The 17,380-nt window shown below is 45.2% G+C and overlaps 1 protein-coding gene across 1 annotated transcript in view; it reads left to right on the top strand.

The window, feature by feature from the left end:
- Positions 1 to 6,795: 6,795 nt before the first annotated feature.
- T265_00289 (hypothetical protein) overlaps positions 6,796 to 17,380 on the top strand; it is a gene marked incomplete at both ends in the record, with an annotated part of 22,298 nt that continues 11,713 nt past the window's right edge. Inside the window, 2 exons of the mRNA XM_009164034.1 lie at positions 6,796 to 7,095; positions 7,118 to 7,273. Coding sequence (XP_009162298.1) covers positions 6,796 to 7,095; positions 7,118 to 7,273 — 456 coding nt within the window. The remainder of the gene's footprint in view (positions 7,096 to 7,117; positions 7,274 to 17,380) is intronic.

The raw sequence follows: 17,380 nt of genomic DNA, 5'->3' as shown, positions 1-17,380 counted from the left end.
GATGATTTTCTGCCAGGTATTTCTTTTGTGCTTTCCCCTGACGTAGGAATTAGAACGATCAGGCGAAATGATCCATTGTGCACTCTAACAGGTTTAAATTTTACCGTATCAGTCCACATTAAAAGTTAAAGCCGTTCTGCACCTCGGCAATACGTCCAGTGTTTGCTAGCTTGGGCTAGTTTGTAGGCTACATTTCATGTCGCATTTGATCTCCTTGCTTGGCCCAGCAGGTTTCTTGCAGACGTTTGGCCGTAAGCAATGATGATGCCCTTTCGCAAGCTACATTTGCAATCCAGCCACTAAGCCCGGTGCGCAAATCAACTACAGCCTGGTCAATAGCCAGTCTTCTTTTCATTTGCCAAAGTCCTGTGTTCACTCATTGAATAGCTGCCACTTTCTCGACTATTCAAGGCAGAGCCGTATCTGCAACAGCTTCCAGCTTTTGGTTAACAACTATCAGCACAATCACCGAAATACTCAAGCTTTCTCAGATTCATTCTTCTAGTTTCTTGTTTCTAAAAGTTACAGTCAATCGCCACGAGAAAAACAGGGCCCCTCTGTTCTGGCCTCCTGCGTTGTGGTTTAAGCTCCATCCCCGAATTGTAGCGGTCAGATCGTGCTTCAGATTTGTATATTTTTGAAAAAGAAGAAGCCCTTTCAACCGTTCCCCTCGTCCTTAGATCCACTGCCGTTAGATAGGGCCAGTTAGTTCATCATTCTCATTGGATAATGCCAATTTTTTATGTGACTGCTGCGCTTCTATGCATCACTGGACCCATACAAGTGACGTTAGTTGTTTCGTTATTCTGACTGCGCCACCATACTCTTAGCTGGCGGCAGGCTGCCCACCAGTTTGGAATAAGTGTTGCTATCACCATAATTATTATGTAGTTCGCGATTGTGCGTGGCTCATTTAGTTGGTCCATCGTGTCACGTAATGGTTTTCGACCATCTTCACCCCCGCCATGTGCACATTATCTCCTAGAGCTTGTCCATTGCAAAGTTTATCCATAGTCCGTTTGCTCTACATTTGTCGAATAATTATTTGGCCTTCTTGAGTATTCGACTTGGAATAATTCGGTTCAGGTTTGCTGGAGAACATATGCTCACACTGGCTTACTGGAGGAAAACACTTCCTCGTGATTCCATGAATAAATCCAGGTCGGCTTTCTTCATTTTTAATCTTGACGTGTTGAGTATTCGCCATGTACAATTGTTTTGCCCCATGACCGTAAACAGTAATCTAAAAACTCGGTAAGCACTTACCTTTCCCGATTATTTTGTGGTCTAGATTAGATGTGTATCAGTCAGCATCAGGCAAATAATTGGAAGCTCGTTTTACATTATTAGGTTACCTTCTCAAGCCTCACTGGCGATCGGTTGGAATGTTGCAAACGGCTTTTCTAAGAGAACTACCTATTAACCCGAATTCACCAATGTCGTTCGACCGGCACCCATTAGCCGCACAATGCTCTCAGATGAAAAACTTCTACGTGTATATTAACAAGTTTTGCGCTAAAAGGTTGCATTTTGTCTTCATGTGCTCAAACAGAAACCATCGTAATATACGCACACATTTTTGCAGCTCACCGAATCTCATTGTCCGCCGGAGCAATCGTATCCCTGGCGAAAGAGTCTAGTGGAATGATTTTCCAGTATTACTGGGACCCCATGATGCCTAAATAGGGCACAAAAGTTCGGACTGGCACTCTGAACTCAGTTGTCAGATCGCTTTAATCCATCAGAGACACGGCATAGCTGTCGAAAATTCTATTCCATTATGCAAATACTGAGCGCCTGTTGAACCGACTGACGGCTTCCTGGTTTAGTAGCCCGCAGTGGTCTGGCAAACGATCCAAATCTCTATCTCTGACGTTCACTCTGCCATACCTAGACACGTGGTACCGAACCAGGCGAGGATTTTCTGGTGTGGCTACCCAATTGTCAAAAGATGACCTCTGCACACCATTGAACACTCGTGTTTCTAGGTTTTCTCCTCTTGTCAGTTAGAATTTGGACACAGGCATACGGCGTCCTTGATGTCCCCTTTTGAAGGGTGTTGGTCCTTTCGTCAGTTGTCTTTCTTAATTCGGAAATATGCTTTGCCTTCCCTGCTCTGCGTCTCCAATTCCCTAGGGCTTAATCAAGTTCTACTATTCATAAGCTTTTTTCAATCTGTAAAACCTCGGTTTGGCTGCTATCCTTATTCGGTCTTGCATGCACGAGTTCGAATGATAATAATTCATCTACCGGATCACTTTCTCCGCCTTCCCGAACGAAAAGCGCTCCTGAGGTCAAATTTTGATTTATCTCTCACTATCATCGGTCACTCTATATTTTTCCGAAACCGGAAAATCGTCAAATTTACTGTCAGGCATTTTAAAGCAATTCTGCTCATTGAGTTGTCATCACGGGTTGGTCTTCAAGTTTTGCGCACATCAACTGCATGGCGGCTCCCTAAAGGCATTGTCGCAATACACTTTCTGATGCCCCTATCCATGATAATACGAAATCTCCTCCCAAACTCTGGCCCCTATGCGCTATGTAGGCTTGGATGCAGCAGCTTTCCATATGTCCTCCTTAATTCTCCTTCCAATACAGGGTCGCCCGCAAGCCGCAAAGGGTTCACCGCGATGTATTGCCACTGTCAAGAATGTGTGTGAATCGAAGGAGTGGCTGATCATATTTCAACCACTGCAGCTTTTCACATACCGCTTCGTCTACGATAAAGCGATTTAATCAGTTCTGCATTGGCAAACACCATAGCACTTGTTATCCTCAAACTATAGGAGACTTCGCCGGAGGCAATCGTTTTTACGTCAATCAAAAGATTTTTTGGCACGCCACCATCTAGCACGTCCGCTGGTTTGGTATTGCAATTGGTTTCTCCAGCTGCATGAAAATCCTGACAGACAGAATCAAGATCGTTGCAACAAAGTGAGGTCCGGGTTACAAAATATCGCAACAAGCACCCAAATTTGTCTGCTGACGTTGTGTCATGTTCTGTGTCATGTTGTGACTTAAGTAAATACTGAGGGTACAGATGGGTTCACATTGCAGGCGTGTTTTCCTCTTTAAAAGCCGCAGAATACAGTTCCTTTTTACAAAATGAAATAGATTTTGGTGAGGACTGAAGCATTTTAAAAAGTTTTTCTTGAATTTCGCATTTGCATTGGCCGTTTTTGGGTGAAGAAAAATTGAGTGTCGGTTATGTGAAACTTGTCTGACCGCAAGTATGTCGTGCCAATGCACACTCGGCTTAGCTCGTTTGGAGAAAATCTGATGAGTAGTGCTTTATCAGAGCATTTTTGGCTGCCGACTTGAGCACAAGAGCTGTGAGTAATTTAAACGTTCGCCTGTGTCACTTTTAGATACACGGAACCGTCCGAAAGCATGAAAACATTACCTTACAGGAAACCATGACCAAGCAACACCGTATATTCCAAAACGCCATGATGGTTGCTGTTTCGCCCTAGGTTTACTTCATCAAGAGGTTAGCTTAGGTTTGGCCAGCTTGGCAGCGCGACTAAGAGCTAAACAAAGAGCACAAATAATCGCTTGACAAAAAACCATAACTACACAACTGGCTCGCGTGCTGATGTGAAGTGCAGTAGCAATATTTACTCCTGAGGCTCTATTTGTGGGGCAAAATTCTCCGGTCGTACAACTATATGGAAACTAGTGTGCATAGGTAAACACTCAGTGACTGACGACTGAAGGCTCACGATGGGTAACAAATTGTTTTGAGAAGTTACCCGTTCCACCCGTTCCACCTGCTATTTTTAACTTAGGGTTTCTACAGTCTGGTGTTAAGCAACCCTACCGGTGATTTCAGAATTTAAACCAAAGGACTTGATAACCTTGAAAACTTATATAAATACTGACAACACTCACCAGGAAACCTTCGAAATACCAGTTAAAGAGAGAAAAACCTCGTATGTATTAATGAGTCGTTCTCAGTTGGTCGAATTGAAGACCCAACTTATCCCGCTTGTAAGTTATGGTCCAAAGCTCTGACCCTCGCAGGTGGTCAACATCTGTATTGGCAGATGCCTGTGTGTGGTCTGTCTGGCGGGATGAAGACAATTCACTTGTGTTTCAAGAGCATCTCCTTCCCATGCATATACGAATTTGAGGAGAAATTTTTCCCGGGTTAGCATTCATGTGGTTTGATCAGCAAATATGAATGGGTTACGGCCCAAGTAACGGAGAAGACCATAAAACCCTTTTTTTAACCATCGTAGCTTTAACACTCCATGGACGTGTCTGCAAGAGGCCAGAGTTGAGCAATACAATTTGGTTGCATAAAAAAAGCAAAGACGCATGCGGAGTAGTTAGGAGAAAGCGTTCCAAGGTTGTAGTATTTTTTTCCGCTTCAGCAAAATTTTTCTGAATACATGATATTAATATCCCGATGATGCGTTTTTCAGTTGTCCTTCTTTATTCACACTGGGGAAAGAACGGCAATTTTTATCCTAAGACCGTTCGTTTAGCAAGCTGAAACACCAAATTCCAAATTGGCTCCGAAGGATTCCTAAGCTTTACTCGAGATCTAAGAGAACCTGAAGTGGTTTAAATTTTGTCTCAGTGCTACTAGCATCAGATGAGAAGCCTGACCTTTATAAAAGGAAGGTCGTGGGGTAAGGCACCGGAGGCATCTTAGTTTGTGGTACGTCTTACCAGACTAAGAAACAGCATCGAGCCAGAGAAAACGGGGGCAGGCTTCTTTCTGTTGATTTGAACGAGACAAATTACGCTCCTTTCGATTTTCGCTTTGCAGGCTCGCTTTTGTATCACTTCTTGTCACTAGAACAGTGCGTAATTTGCCGACCGATTGAGCTGCTAGAGCACTGTCCCGGAAGATACTTTCCGCTGAATGCAATATCCCACCTGAGGGATTTTGGTGAAAACAAAAATCGCTCATTAAAACTCATTCAAGACAAACTAATTTTTGCTCCTATGATAAACACCGAAACTCCGTAAATTTCAGAAAAATATTAAGATTTACCGGATTCTGGGCAATAAATAAATAGTTTACCATGAATGCTTTGTGATCTTTGACGGTATCCACTGAATGCTGAGTCCAAACTCTCATTAATCTGATTCTGGTTTTCTTATGCGTTTGAGGAGCTTTCTAAGGTCCGAAAATATCCCACTTTGCACCTGAAACACAAATGTCTAACTACACAGTAAACAGCCAGTAAAATGTATCCCATCACCGAACGTTTGAAGCTATGCCTGAAATAAAAAACTGTTTGGGTTGGGATAGGAAAAACGACTTTCTCAACCCCAGGCAGTCGTTTGCAGTGTAGATGTGCATGAACCATTTGTGTAACTAACGGAAAAAGCGAATGCACACACGGAATAAGAATTAGTTAATTGTCTCTGTCAAACCCCACGACCGTAGTAATAAGTACTTTATGGTTACATCAAATATTGTGTTCGAGGCTACTTGCCACGCGCACCTTGGAACAGCATAAGAATGTAATTTTTCTCGTAATATATGCATCAAGTCAAAGCCAATTTTGAAATCTTCATGATCGCCAACTAATTAACAGTGTTGATTTGTAAACGAAATGCAACATGGTGCCGAAAATAAAAAAAACAAGCCAAAATAGGATCAGCGCCCATACCAAGAAACGGGCATGGATACAAAAATAAGTGGCATCGATGGAGAAACGCTTGGTTCTGAACTAATACACCCTCTGAATTCTCAAACTTCGTTACACATGAGTTTGCTCTTCCAGGTTGCGAGACTTTGAAGGGTTTTTACCCGAAAAAAGGATGGATGCACTGAATGTCAAACATTTTCTAACTATTCAACAGTTAAACTGCCGAATCGTTTTACCACAATTTTTGTAGCTTGAAATTAGGCGCCGTGATGAAAGTGTTGTACGAGATTATTGTTCCTCAGACAATGGATCCCTGGTGTCACCACCAGCAAAAGCGTACCGATACACTTGCGAATAAATTTCGTTTGACTGGAAAACTTGCCGACATCACGAGCTCTCGGTCGGTAAAACGCCTTGAAATTAAGTACCGGGCTGTGACACCCAAGATCGGGTGCTTTGGATGAGGGTTTGCTGCAAAGTTGCTGTCTATTATTTTGTTTTCTATTTGTTCCTCTGGTAAGCCAGGAATCAGTAAAAAAATCAAAATAAAAACTCAAATTAAAACAAAATGTCAATTTATTTTTGTCCCCGAATATTTGTGGTGCTTTCATCTGGAAATCCGTGAGATTCGACCAGTTTTGTCGTACGGACTGCTTCACGGTTTGGCAATCCTCAAAGGCAATGTAAAAAACGTTTTGGATTCCCGTTTCTATTACACACAGAATTTATTCTATCATCCTGTGCGACTGACCTCATGCCGTAACTTTAGGAAAATTTGGTTTTGGGCATGCGAGATGCTCGAAAAACATCATAGAATACCGGACCGTATTGAAGCAAAAAGGTCATAACTTAAATAAAGGCGTCCGTCAAAATAGACCACTTTTTCCCAACACTCCATCAACTTGGATTGCTTTCTGGCTGACGCCAATGGGGTCAGCTCTCCTCACGTCTCGCATGAATCTGATTATGTATGGAGGGTATTCCAAACGTTTTCGATATCCCGTTTGATTTTCCTCCTGAATGCACGAATACGCCTCACCTGAAGTAGATGCTCAGATTCCGGCATAATCTCATTGATCGCATTTTAGACACTCCATCGTCTTAGAGGTTCCTGTAGATATTGGCAGAGGGACTGTAGTGGGCGGAAGTGCATGAACTCCAAAGTCCGAGCGATGCGACGTTGATGCGAGTAAACATTTCCTGTAATGCCAATGGCTTCCTTTCAAGGAGTACGCCAACCAAGTTTTCTACTCAGGACGTACAAAAGACGTCACCCCCATTGAGCGTGTCCAGAGGGCCACCACTAGAATGGTTGCCGGCCTCAAATCCGTGGACTATGAAACGCGTCTCGCGATGCTTGATCTCTTTCCCCTGGAGAACCGTCGCCTCCGGGGGGACCCAATTCTTACTTACGCCCTGTTTGAACAAAGCTTGGCAAACAGGTTTTTTACCGTTGACCCAGCAAACACCCGGCTGGGACATAGTAAGAAAATTTTCAAGCTCAGGGCACACACATTCACTTTTTTCATACTGAGAACATAAAGAGCAGTGCTACACCCTTTTTTCACTTGTGCCTTTCAGGTGAACGACAGCCACTAACCGACAAGAACAAAACCGACCCGGGAAACGTGGGCAAAATCCTCGACCCTGTGTATCAATCCGTGAATCCGTGAATCCTTTGTTGGGTGACTGGGGAAACACCAAATAGAAATACTGCCGAAATCAGCGACGTCCCCTTTAGGATACTCGGGTGAACCTAAATCCACAGGCCCAACATTTCAAGTGGTGGAATCCAACCGTTTAATTTCAGTCCGTCTAAACCTATATGATCAGACACAATGTTGTTCTACTAGAGTATGTGAGCATCCAACAGCTCTTAGTGTACATCCCCACTGGACTAACTGGAGGGTTATACTATGTATGGAGACAATAAGCTCCTAAACAAAAAGATCTGCTCCAAATTTGATGAATCATTCACTGCACTGTGTTCTAAATTAAAAAGAATTGAATTAGCATTCTTATTTCATCATCCGACTTGCCTTCGGCAAGTGGTAGCCAGAAACCGTAGATTGAACTGAAGTTCACTGTCCCCTTGAGGCGATTGGCGCCAAAGTATGGACAGTCTGGAAGCCAGCGTAAGTTGCTCGCTGTTCGGCCGTTTTCCTAGCTAGGTCGATCGGCAGCTGGTTAATTTTTCTTTAGTTTTTAAGATTTTTTTCATTCACGGTAGGGAAGTAACCTTTACCAATAGTCTTCCCGAATGCTGAAACTTGGAAGCCCCCCACATTAATTATTTCATTTTCGGTCTGTTTCAATTGTATGGGGGCAGGAGACTTTGGACGCTCGTGTCACCTCTGCCTTTGAGATCCGTTGTACAGCACCGGCTAGTCCAGATTTGTAAGAGTGATTTCCCGGGGTTCGCTTCTTGTGTCCGATGTTCTCGCTACTAGTCCATAAGCAGGTATATGGTATCAGCCTGAACACGTTTTTCGAATGCGCCTGAACAACACTGACTAGTAAGCCGCTCCAAAAGTTCGCTACTATGGTGGATGAGCTCATAAATGGAGATGCGCGTTGGGGACATCCCCCACTTAATGGGACGCATCTATTGTTATGAGTAGTCCGCACCGAGCGTTTGCAGACCACTGCAATGTTTTACTTACCCCATGCGGTTGGAGTGAATTAAATTCATCCACATGTGGCGTCATGAGGTTCACGTATTTAACATTGCTATCCAAGAGATCATCGTTATGCACAGCATGTCATCAATGTTCAACACTGCTTCACTGCCATACAACCATGATTTATTTGAGGGCCTTATGGTGAAGAAGAGAACAAAGGTGGACAGGGATGGGACTTAATGCTACCTTTCTACAATCACTTCGAGGTGCCTACGTCTCCAGGCGCTCATTCAGGCGATCTGGATAGGAACTGATAGCGAGAACGCCACTGGCATCGATTAGCAGCCATAACTTGAAATGTCTGCAGCCGAGAACAGTGAAGGTAACGCGGTCCTCGACCTGGAACGCGACTAGCACCGACAGCATTCAAACGTTTCGTAATCTCTTTCGTACCCCTCTGCCAAGTCAAGGGTTGGCCACACCTCTGATTCCACCACTCTGAATTGGCACGGAAAACAGCACTCTTCGGCAAACGATGATTCGGCATACACAGTACATGGCCTCATCAAGGCAGATTGTTGCTGGACACATTCTTCAGTGGAGGTACCAATCGCACATCCGATTGCCTCGTTACGGATTTTCCGACATCAACCTACAAGAGGTGACTCAGTGGTTAGATTGCGAATTTAGTGACCGGAATCTCCATGGTTTGAACCCGACCTCTAACTCTAGACTTCCCCTGCCTAGGCTTGGGCAACCTGGCAATATCCCAGCAATCGTACCTAGCATTGAAAGAGTGCTACACATGAATGATTATTACATTATCATTGACCTGCACGAGCTATGGTCCTGAAACAGCGATTGTCAAACATCTGAAAAGATCTCACTTCGCTGCTCGAACAGGCCAAGTTTCACGTCCATACAACAAAAATGCTCGCACTGTAGCCTGGTACACACAGTCCTTGAGATTCAGAGATATACCGCTTCAATGCCATAGGTGTGTCAAATTAATAAACATGGTCAGAGCCTTACAGATTCGTGCATTACCCTTATCTGTCATATTGCAATCAGAAATAATACAATTTCCAAGGTACGTAAAACGCTCCACAACCTCGAGTACCGCTTGGATTGTAAGTGGCGTTTTTGGTGACTCCATGTCCACGAGCATGAGAAGATCAGCGACGGCTTTAATATCCATTCTTTCTGACTGCACGTAAGTAACCCGTGCTCGCCACAATCAAAGGCTTTGCTGAATTTCGCAAGGGTTGTTCAGGGCTTACCCCTATTCACTTTTTCTTGTTAGCAGTCCAGCTTGTGATGCACGGCACTGACTGCATAAATTGGTGCTGTGCGTAGGATGGGATTTCATTTATATGTGTAACTACCAGTCCATGTACCTACTTCCCTTTGAGTGCTCATTACTGAAGTTCCTCTGACTGGTGTGTATCTGCTGCTGCAGCCTAACCAATTCAGCTCAGTTTCACACTGAAAAGTTACTAATTCCCAATCTTAAGGTGTGCCTCCAACGGCAAACACAGGGGCCAAGATTTCCGCAGGGTGAATGACTCGAGAAATCCTCCACGCGTGTCGATATTGTCTAGTAGGAAGTGTACGGCAGTGAAGCATTGGTTGTACGGCAGTGAAGCATTGGTGTTGAACACTGATGTCATGCTGTCGTTGGTGATGATGATGATGAGTAGGATAGTACCGTCTAGTGCTTGGATGAAAGTTTCACTCGGCGATTAATGCATGAGGTTCTATGGCTGCCGTTTTTGCTAGGCCGTCTCCGAACTCCTTGAAATAAGTTTTCCACAGCAGTACACTGAGTTAAAAGAAATAATCGTTCAGCCTTGACATCTTTTTCGGTGCCAAGCTGCCATGCAACCCGAGGGAACCACGAGGGTTGCGATACTGTCAAGTTGGTCAAGACCAGACAAAAGTAATTGTATGTTGGAGCCTTCAACAGCCATCTTGATCTCTTACGCCGGTTTTGCTGCATTTTACATCATTGGTCACCGGCTTCGCCCAAATTGCGGTGGAAGAATTCCGGATTGGATATTCGAAGTTTCGAGTGCAACGTAGCCCTTGGAAGTTGGATGAAGGAATAAACCGTAGTTCCTCGGTCATATGATAATGGACGAATGCTTTCAAATGACCGCTATATCTTGGTGTTTCTGAGAACTGAAAGATACCAGTGCTGTTTTTGTAAAGAGAGCATCCAGACAAAGTGCATGTCGATTGCCAACGGATCGTGTGCTTTGGGAATATGCCCGACCAATCTGGAATCTTAGATTGTTTTCAAAAGCGTGTGTCATAAGCTTGAAGTCGCCTATCTTTCAAATAGTTTCATGGCTGATACTTGACTCACCGAGGCCTCCCAGGATCATACTTTTAGAAGACTGTACTTGAGGGTTGTCATCAGAGTTATATCTCTACTTCTCGGATTGCGATAGGACACCAAAACAGTGGTATTTGCTTCAGTAGCGGGTCTTAAGGAATTCCGAGAAGCACCAAAGCGTGTAGCGAGTATCGTGCAGATATTCAGTGCTCCCGCTCCACATCCGTTACCTTATTCGTTGAAATGCAGTATGGCGAATCCTCTACCCGTAAGTGTTCTCGTGCTTATCTCCCTATCCTCTATGACGCCGGGACGCGTGTCCGCCACTCACGGCTCAAACTCATTTTTGTTTGTTGTGTATTTGACTTTGGCATTTGTGCTAATGGATATGGGCTCGGTTATAAAGGCCTTCGGGGTGACGGACCTCCTGTGTATTCCGCTCTCCAACCCTCGGAAATTTCGAATGATCGACTCGGTTGCGCCTTGCGCTCTCAGCTCATCGGGTCGATGCAGTGCATTGTGGTGCAAGGTTCTAGGCTTACAGGGTCAGTTTTTGTCTGTTGGCGCTGGACGTCTCTCTGAGTAACCTTGTACGTCATGGAACATAGATAGCCTACACAGTATTTTTCTTTTTCTTATCCCCCGATTTTGGGATTCGCTTGTCTCCGCCTGCTTGAATGTAGCAGCTGCATCTTTATCTGTTTATGTTGATATCAGGCTACCCGTAGACCGCTTATTCGCTCCATTCCCAGTCGGGTAGAGGGCGTTAAATCCGCCCATTCACTTTGAACTTGCACCGGGATGCTGTGGTTGCAGCTGCCACAGCTGCGTTCAGTGGGGATAAGGAGCATAAGAAAATGATAGCCACGCTATGAAGTCGACGGCTCAATCAGTCATTAACATCGGCTTGTTCTGCTTGACATAGCTCAGGGGTTAGGAAATGAACTTAACGACGAGAGAGCCCATGGTTCGAACCAGACATGCGCATCTCAACTACTATTGTGTAGACTGGCAACCTGGATCAATCGATTTCAATTGGTCAGCTACAAGTCATGTACCTTAGGCACACATGTTCCAACTGCTACATTTTCGCTCACCGGAAAGTTGAAACAGCCAATCCTCGGAGGAGATGGCAATGTATACACACCACTGATTATGCTATTAGACCATTTCTGCCATTATTGAGTTGAGTCACTGAGTCGGCATCCAGGTAGATGGTAGTTGTCGGTCCGACTGAGCTTATTGGCTGGTAGGCAACCTGGCCCTATCTCATCCCTTATGCTTCCTTCTGATGGCACGGCATCTGGGGACCGAAAGGTTGTTACAGCTGAGGGATTATTTATTGTTTGTTTATCCGGCGCGAGGCCGGGTGGAGAGGACTCTACGAAGCAAACAGTCCTCTGGTATACGAAGTACAACACCTAACTGGCGTAATCTGTGGAGTGTGACCAGCTGATTTATAGACTCCCGGAAACCATCTAGCGTACTTCAGAATACCTGTCTTGTTTACCCACCAGACTCGTGCAATGCTACGGAAGCACCTGTGGTCAGACACGGGGAGCCTTCGAAGATCTTCCACACGTCTGATACTACACTGATACTACCGTATACTGAACATTTACAGTCAATCTGATGTGTCGACGCCACAAATGTCGGTGGTTGGCAAACCCTGCTCCGGTCCTCTAAATTCTTGAATTGATTTTGCCATTCGCCAGTTCGTCGGGACTCATGTAACTACCCAGGTAAACGAGCTTATCTACCACATTGATCGGTCCATCCACAAGCATGAGGTTTGGGTTTGGTACAGCAATACTGTGTGTTTTGTAAATGGGAAGCGCATAATGAACTGTGCAGGATAACTATTACAATTATTTAAAATAGTTTACGATTCGAAAGGCAGGGCGCACTGAATGTCCGTGGCTGAAGGTCCCGGTAGTATTTTGATACCCGAGGTGTTATAGGCAGGTAAAGAACACTCCGGTAGAATCTCGGTGTTACGGATGCAGTATAGATCCTGATTGAGCGCGAGAGCAAGAATGAATAGCGCTCTACTTGTCTAAGACGAGACGTACATAAGCTGAAAGTAAAAGGCGAAAGCATGGTTAATACGGGGCGATAATATGAGCACAAAGGATGGCCATGATATTTGCACGGGCCGTTGGATTGTGTGTAGAGAGGAGTAACTCGGCCACATGGAATGAATGAAAGTTGATTGTAAAAATCTTCTAAGGGGTTTCTCAAAATATAGGGTCTTGTACGTTTCCTGAGTCTGACTAATTCAGAGATGCCGGTCCATGTATTTGGAAATGCAGGATGGGACTAAAGTGTGATCGGTATAATCTTTAACGTCACTGAGCGGAGGCGCGTGCTAGTCAGGTAGAAAGGGTGTATGAGCGTCATCCCCTTCATTAGATGAGGTACGCGTGAATTCGTTGACATGTGTCTGGTCATCACGAGGAGCGAGATAGCGGACGGGTACAGTGCCTTCTAATCCGCCGAGTAAGCGAACGTGGGCGTAATGTGGATTGCAATTTATAAGTTTGACTTTCTCAACGATTGGTTCATACTTTAATGTATGGTCAAATCTTTTTAGCTAATCAGGTCCGGGAGTAGTTAGCCTAGTTGGTATAGACAAACCACAGGATGATCGACGTTCAGACCAAAACATTCGTTCGTGTGGGGTGGCATTCGTGGGGACGCAGGGACCGTATAGACTGCAAGGCATATGATAAAACTGGCTCCAAGTGACAGATTTGAAGGTCTTTCGTCTTGAGTCTGAACTGGATTGCGCTCCACAGTGTCCCGTTGAATTGTTCTACTTGCCCGTTCCCCTGGGGATCATAAGAAGCTGTTAGGCTGCTGGAAACTCCTCCGTCATTTAGGGATGTGGCCAGTTCGTCAGATATGAAACAGGAGCCACGATTCGAATGTACATGTGCCATACAAAGAGAATAATTCAGAGATATTTAATAACTGTAGATGCACATGTATCCGCACAGCGAAAGGCAAATGTAAAACGGAGGTAAGGAGATATCGGTTTCGAGTAACAGAAGGCAGAGATCTTTTGAAATCGACGCTACTTCTTTCGAATGGTTTCGTCACTTTGATCAGCGTAGTAATGGGTGGTTTTTAAAATTGCGGTTTGACGGCGGCACAACCCGAAAGTGATATCTTTGATATCACTTTGATATCTTTGACATCCTGGAGGGAAAACGGCTTGAAGGGAAGAGTTCCATTTTCCATCGTTGGGTTTTACCGTTTTAATCTTTCATCCGGCACCCCGTACATAAAGCAAACCAACCCCTAGTTAGTGTTAAGCCTAAAGTCAATCAATTCAGTTTCATCTGGCAGCTATAAAACGTGTCTCATGGGCACATTGTTTCCAGCTGCTACAGTTGCGGTCACCGGAAAACAGGAAAGTGGAACATACAACCAAGCCTTGGAGGCGAAGGCATGTTCAGTTTGTTCAGAAATTGGGTAGGTGCGCATGAAGGCGATAGCTTTGATGCACGAGCGCCACTGACTGCGCGATTGGGCCATTTCCACCAGCGTCATCAATCACTGGTGACTTGAGTTCCGGGTTCCCCATCCAGGGAGGCGGCACTTACCTACCCGACTAAGTTCACTGATTAGTGCTTTCGTACTTCGTTACCAGGTCATACACTGTCCACCTCTCGGTCGCTTCCTGTTAGTACAGGGCTGGGCGAAAGAAGCTCTGCGAGGCAGACGGTCTTGTAGCATGTGAGGTAAATGTCCCAACCAGCGCAGCCTATGAAGCGTAAGTGATTCATTCATTGCTGGAGATTTCTTTCTTCCTGAGACCATCTGGCATACCTCAGCGTTACTAATCCCATGTTCCCACCAGACCTGACCAATGCTTCGAGACATCAATGATCAAACACTGCCCGTCCCCTCTGTGCTTAGGGGCCGCGTCTCTGATCCATAAAACAGTATGGATCGCACCACCGCAGTGTAAACTCTTCCTTTAACAGACAAACTCACATCACGTCGGCGTGTCAGAGGTTGGCAAAAGTTGCCCTGGTCTTTCCGATTCGAGAAGTAATCTCATCCTCAGCCAGCCCACCGGAACTTACAACTGCCCAGGTTAACAAATTTATCTACCACGTCGATTGGCCCACCTGCAAGCATGAGGTGTGGGCTTGATCCCACCCAGTCTTGTAGCAGCACTCTACACCTTGAAGGTGTGAAGCGCATACCAAACCATGCGGTAGAGTTATTTAGGTTATTTAAATCGTTTGCATTTGAGAAGAATCTGAACCAAGAGGTGCAATATCGTCTGTATCCCCAATGTATTTGAGGGAACGTTCCAGGAGCATTTTGACGATCAAGGTTTCAGAGGCAGACAGGGAAATTTCAAGCAGCATATCAATGACAAAGTTGAAGAGGAAAGGGGAAGAGGACGCCTTGTCTTACACTACTGGACGTGGGGAACCCAGGCGAGATCTTCCCGTTTACTCGTACACGCCCACAGGAGTTCGCATACAGAGCCCCCATAAGGGAGAGAAATTTGGAAGGGACACCTTTAATCGCCAAACACTGCCAAAGTTGCTGACGATCGACAGAATCAAAAGCAGACTTCACCTCCAGAAAAACTATCGTGGGACGTCGGAAGGAGTGGCACTGTCCAAGAATTTGTCTCAAGGTGAAAATGGTCGATGCATTCTCGACCAGGGCGAAACCCAGCTTGATTCTCACGAATCTGTCTCTCCAGATAATAATCCATCAACCTGCACAAAATAATGCCGGAGGGCACCTTAGGTGCGACGGATACCAGACTGATACCGTGATTGTTTTCACATGGCATTCTTGCTCCCTTTTTGAAAATTGGTATGACGGTTGAGGAGCTCCATTCGGCTGGTATTCTGTTTTCGTTCCAAATCTTTTGCTGTATGGTTGTCAGACTGTTCACCAGGACTTCACCACCTTCTTTTAAGAGCGCGGAGTGTAGACCATCCTGGCCAGGTGCCTTGTCGCGCTTTAGGATTGAAAACTCACGCTGGATTTCGGTTGCTGATGGTGGGTTGGTGTCAATGTTCCATTCGAATCCGCTTGGTTCTTCCAGCGGTTGTGTTGGAGGAGGCCAGATGAACTGTTCTTGTAATGGCTCAGCCCACCGCTCAAGGTGACGATTGAGGGAGTGAACTGTTCCGTCTTTTTCGCATATCGTCTCACTGATACCTGCTTCCTTTTGACCCGTTGATCGAATCAATTGAAACAGGGCGGTACTGTTGCCTGAGGCAAAAGCCTTCTCCATCTCCTGGGCCTTCGAAACCCACCAGCCTTCTCTGTCATTCTTTAAGCTCCTGATTATCCGGGATTTGCATGCGCCATCATAGTCGCTAGTATCTGGTATGACCTCTCTGGCAGCAATAAGATTTGCTGATCCCCAAGATATTCAGTGTTCATTGGATCGAGTAAGAGATAATGCTTCCATTTGCGGATAGATTCAACGGTGGTGTATGCCTCCTTTCTGAATAGCAGTGATTTTTTTCGCTCAGTGTCAGTATTCTAGAACAGACCACCTGTCGGCCGTTCTCAGTTAGAGAGGCGTTATTGGCTATGTCTGAGGCGTCCGTCTCGACAACCGAGGATGTATTGTAGTCGACTGTCACGATCTTAGCGTCCTCTAATTTTCGAAGCAGTTATACACTCTCCGGTTAGGGAAAGTCCTGGCCTAGCAGTACGTCATTACATATATTGAGTAACGTAATGGATGGATATGTAGCGGTAGCCACGAGTTGAACACATGAAAGAGCTAGATTCCATGGTAATCACGCGCATCTTCCAACCATGTGTACGAACTACCAAAGGAGATATGTAACTGCCAGAGCTTCCTGTGTCTATAAGCGTCTAAGGCGATATTCCGTTTGCCTTTGTGCTGGTCACCGGCTGGGGCAAGCAGTTCGAGGCTCCAGCAGTTAACAGAGGAGATATGGCAGAATCCGTCGTGCGGTTTAAGTGATGTTTGATAGATTTGGATCGACAAACACGCTGAAAATGGCCTGTTTGCCACATGGTTTACAAGCCGCTTCTTGCGGGGCATTTGGATCGTCGATGCCCCGAACGATCGCAAAAGTAACATATCTGGGAACTTACTCAGGCGAAATAAGGTGTGGAATCACAGGAGATTGAGTGTGATGGGGTAACTTTGGTCTTAGTAAAGGTTTGCAAAGGAATGATGGCGTTGCCGAATGATGTGCGTTCATTTCTCTCAACGTATCAGTTGTTGTGACCGCAAAAAACTCATTTTGTGTATAAACAACTTGGTTCCTCCCGCTTTTTCTACATTATTCCGGTAAGATTGACGAGAAATTTACGCAAAAGCCGTTTTAGCTCAAAATTTTTCTCAGTTTGCCTGAGTATTTTGCTGCTTTAAGAAGCTATGCTCGGTCTGTTGATGTTAACCGGAATGGAATAATTTCCATACTTTTCCCGAAATTCCATCGTTAATGACTCCATCTATCCCTGTTGAAGTGAGGTTCATCGCACCTCGTTAATTGTTTCTGCGTACGCTCCAACTGACTGCAATAATTTCCTTTCCCGAAATTCCATCGTTAATGACTCCATCTATCCCTGTTGAAGTGAGGTTCATCGCACCTCGTTAATTGTTTCTGCGCTGCGTACAACTGACTGCAGCTCTGAATCTGCCAAGGACAGTTTCTGTGATACTCTAGGTGCCCTTCTACAACAGGCTAAAAGCTCAGATATCGTTGTGGTTGCTGGTGATATGAACGCTCAGGTAGGTAGACTAAGCGCTGCTGAGGCCCGATTGGGTGGTCGTCTTGGTT

This window comes from Opisthorchis viverrini (assembly GCF_000715545.1).
Source record: "Opisthorchis viverrini unplaced genomic scaffold opera_v5_3, whole genome shotgun sequence".
Taxonomy (NCBI): Eukaryota; Metazoa; Platyhelminthes; class Trematoda; order Opisthorchiida; family Opisthorchiidae; genus Opisthorchis; species Opisthorchis viverrini.
The sequence above is the reverse complement of the archived record's forward strand: the minus strand, read 5'-3'. Positions and strand labels throughout refer to the sequence as shown.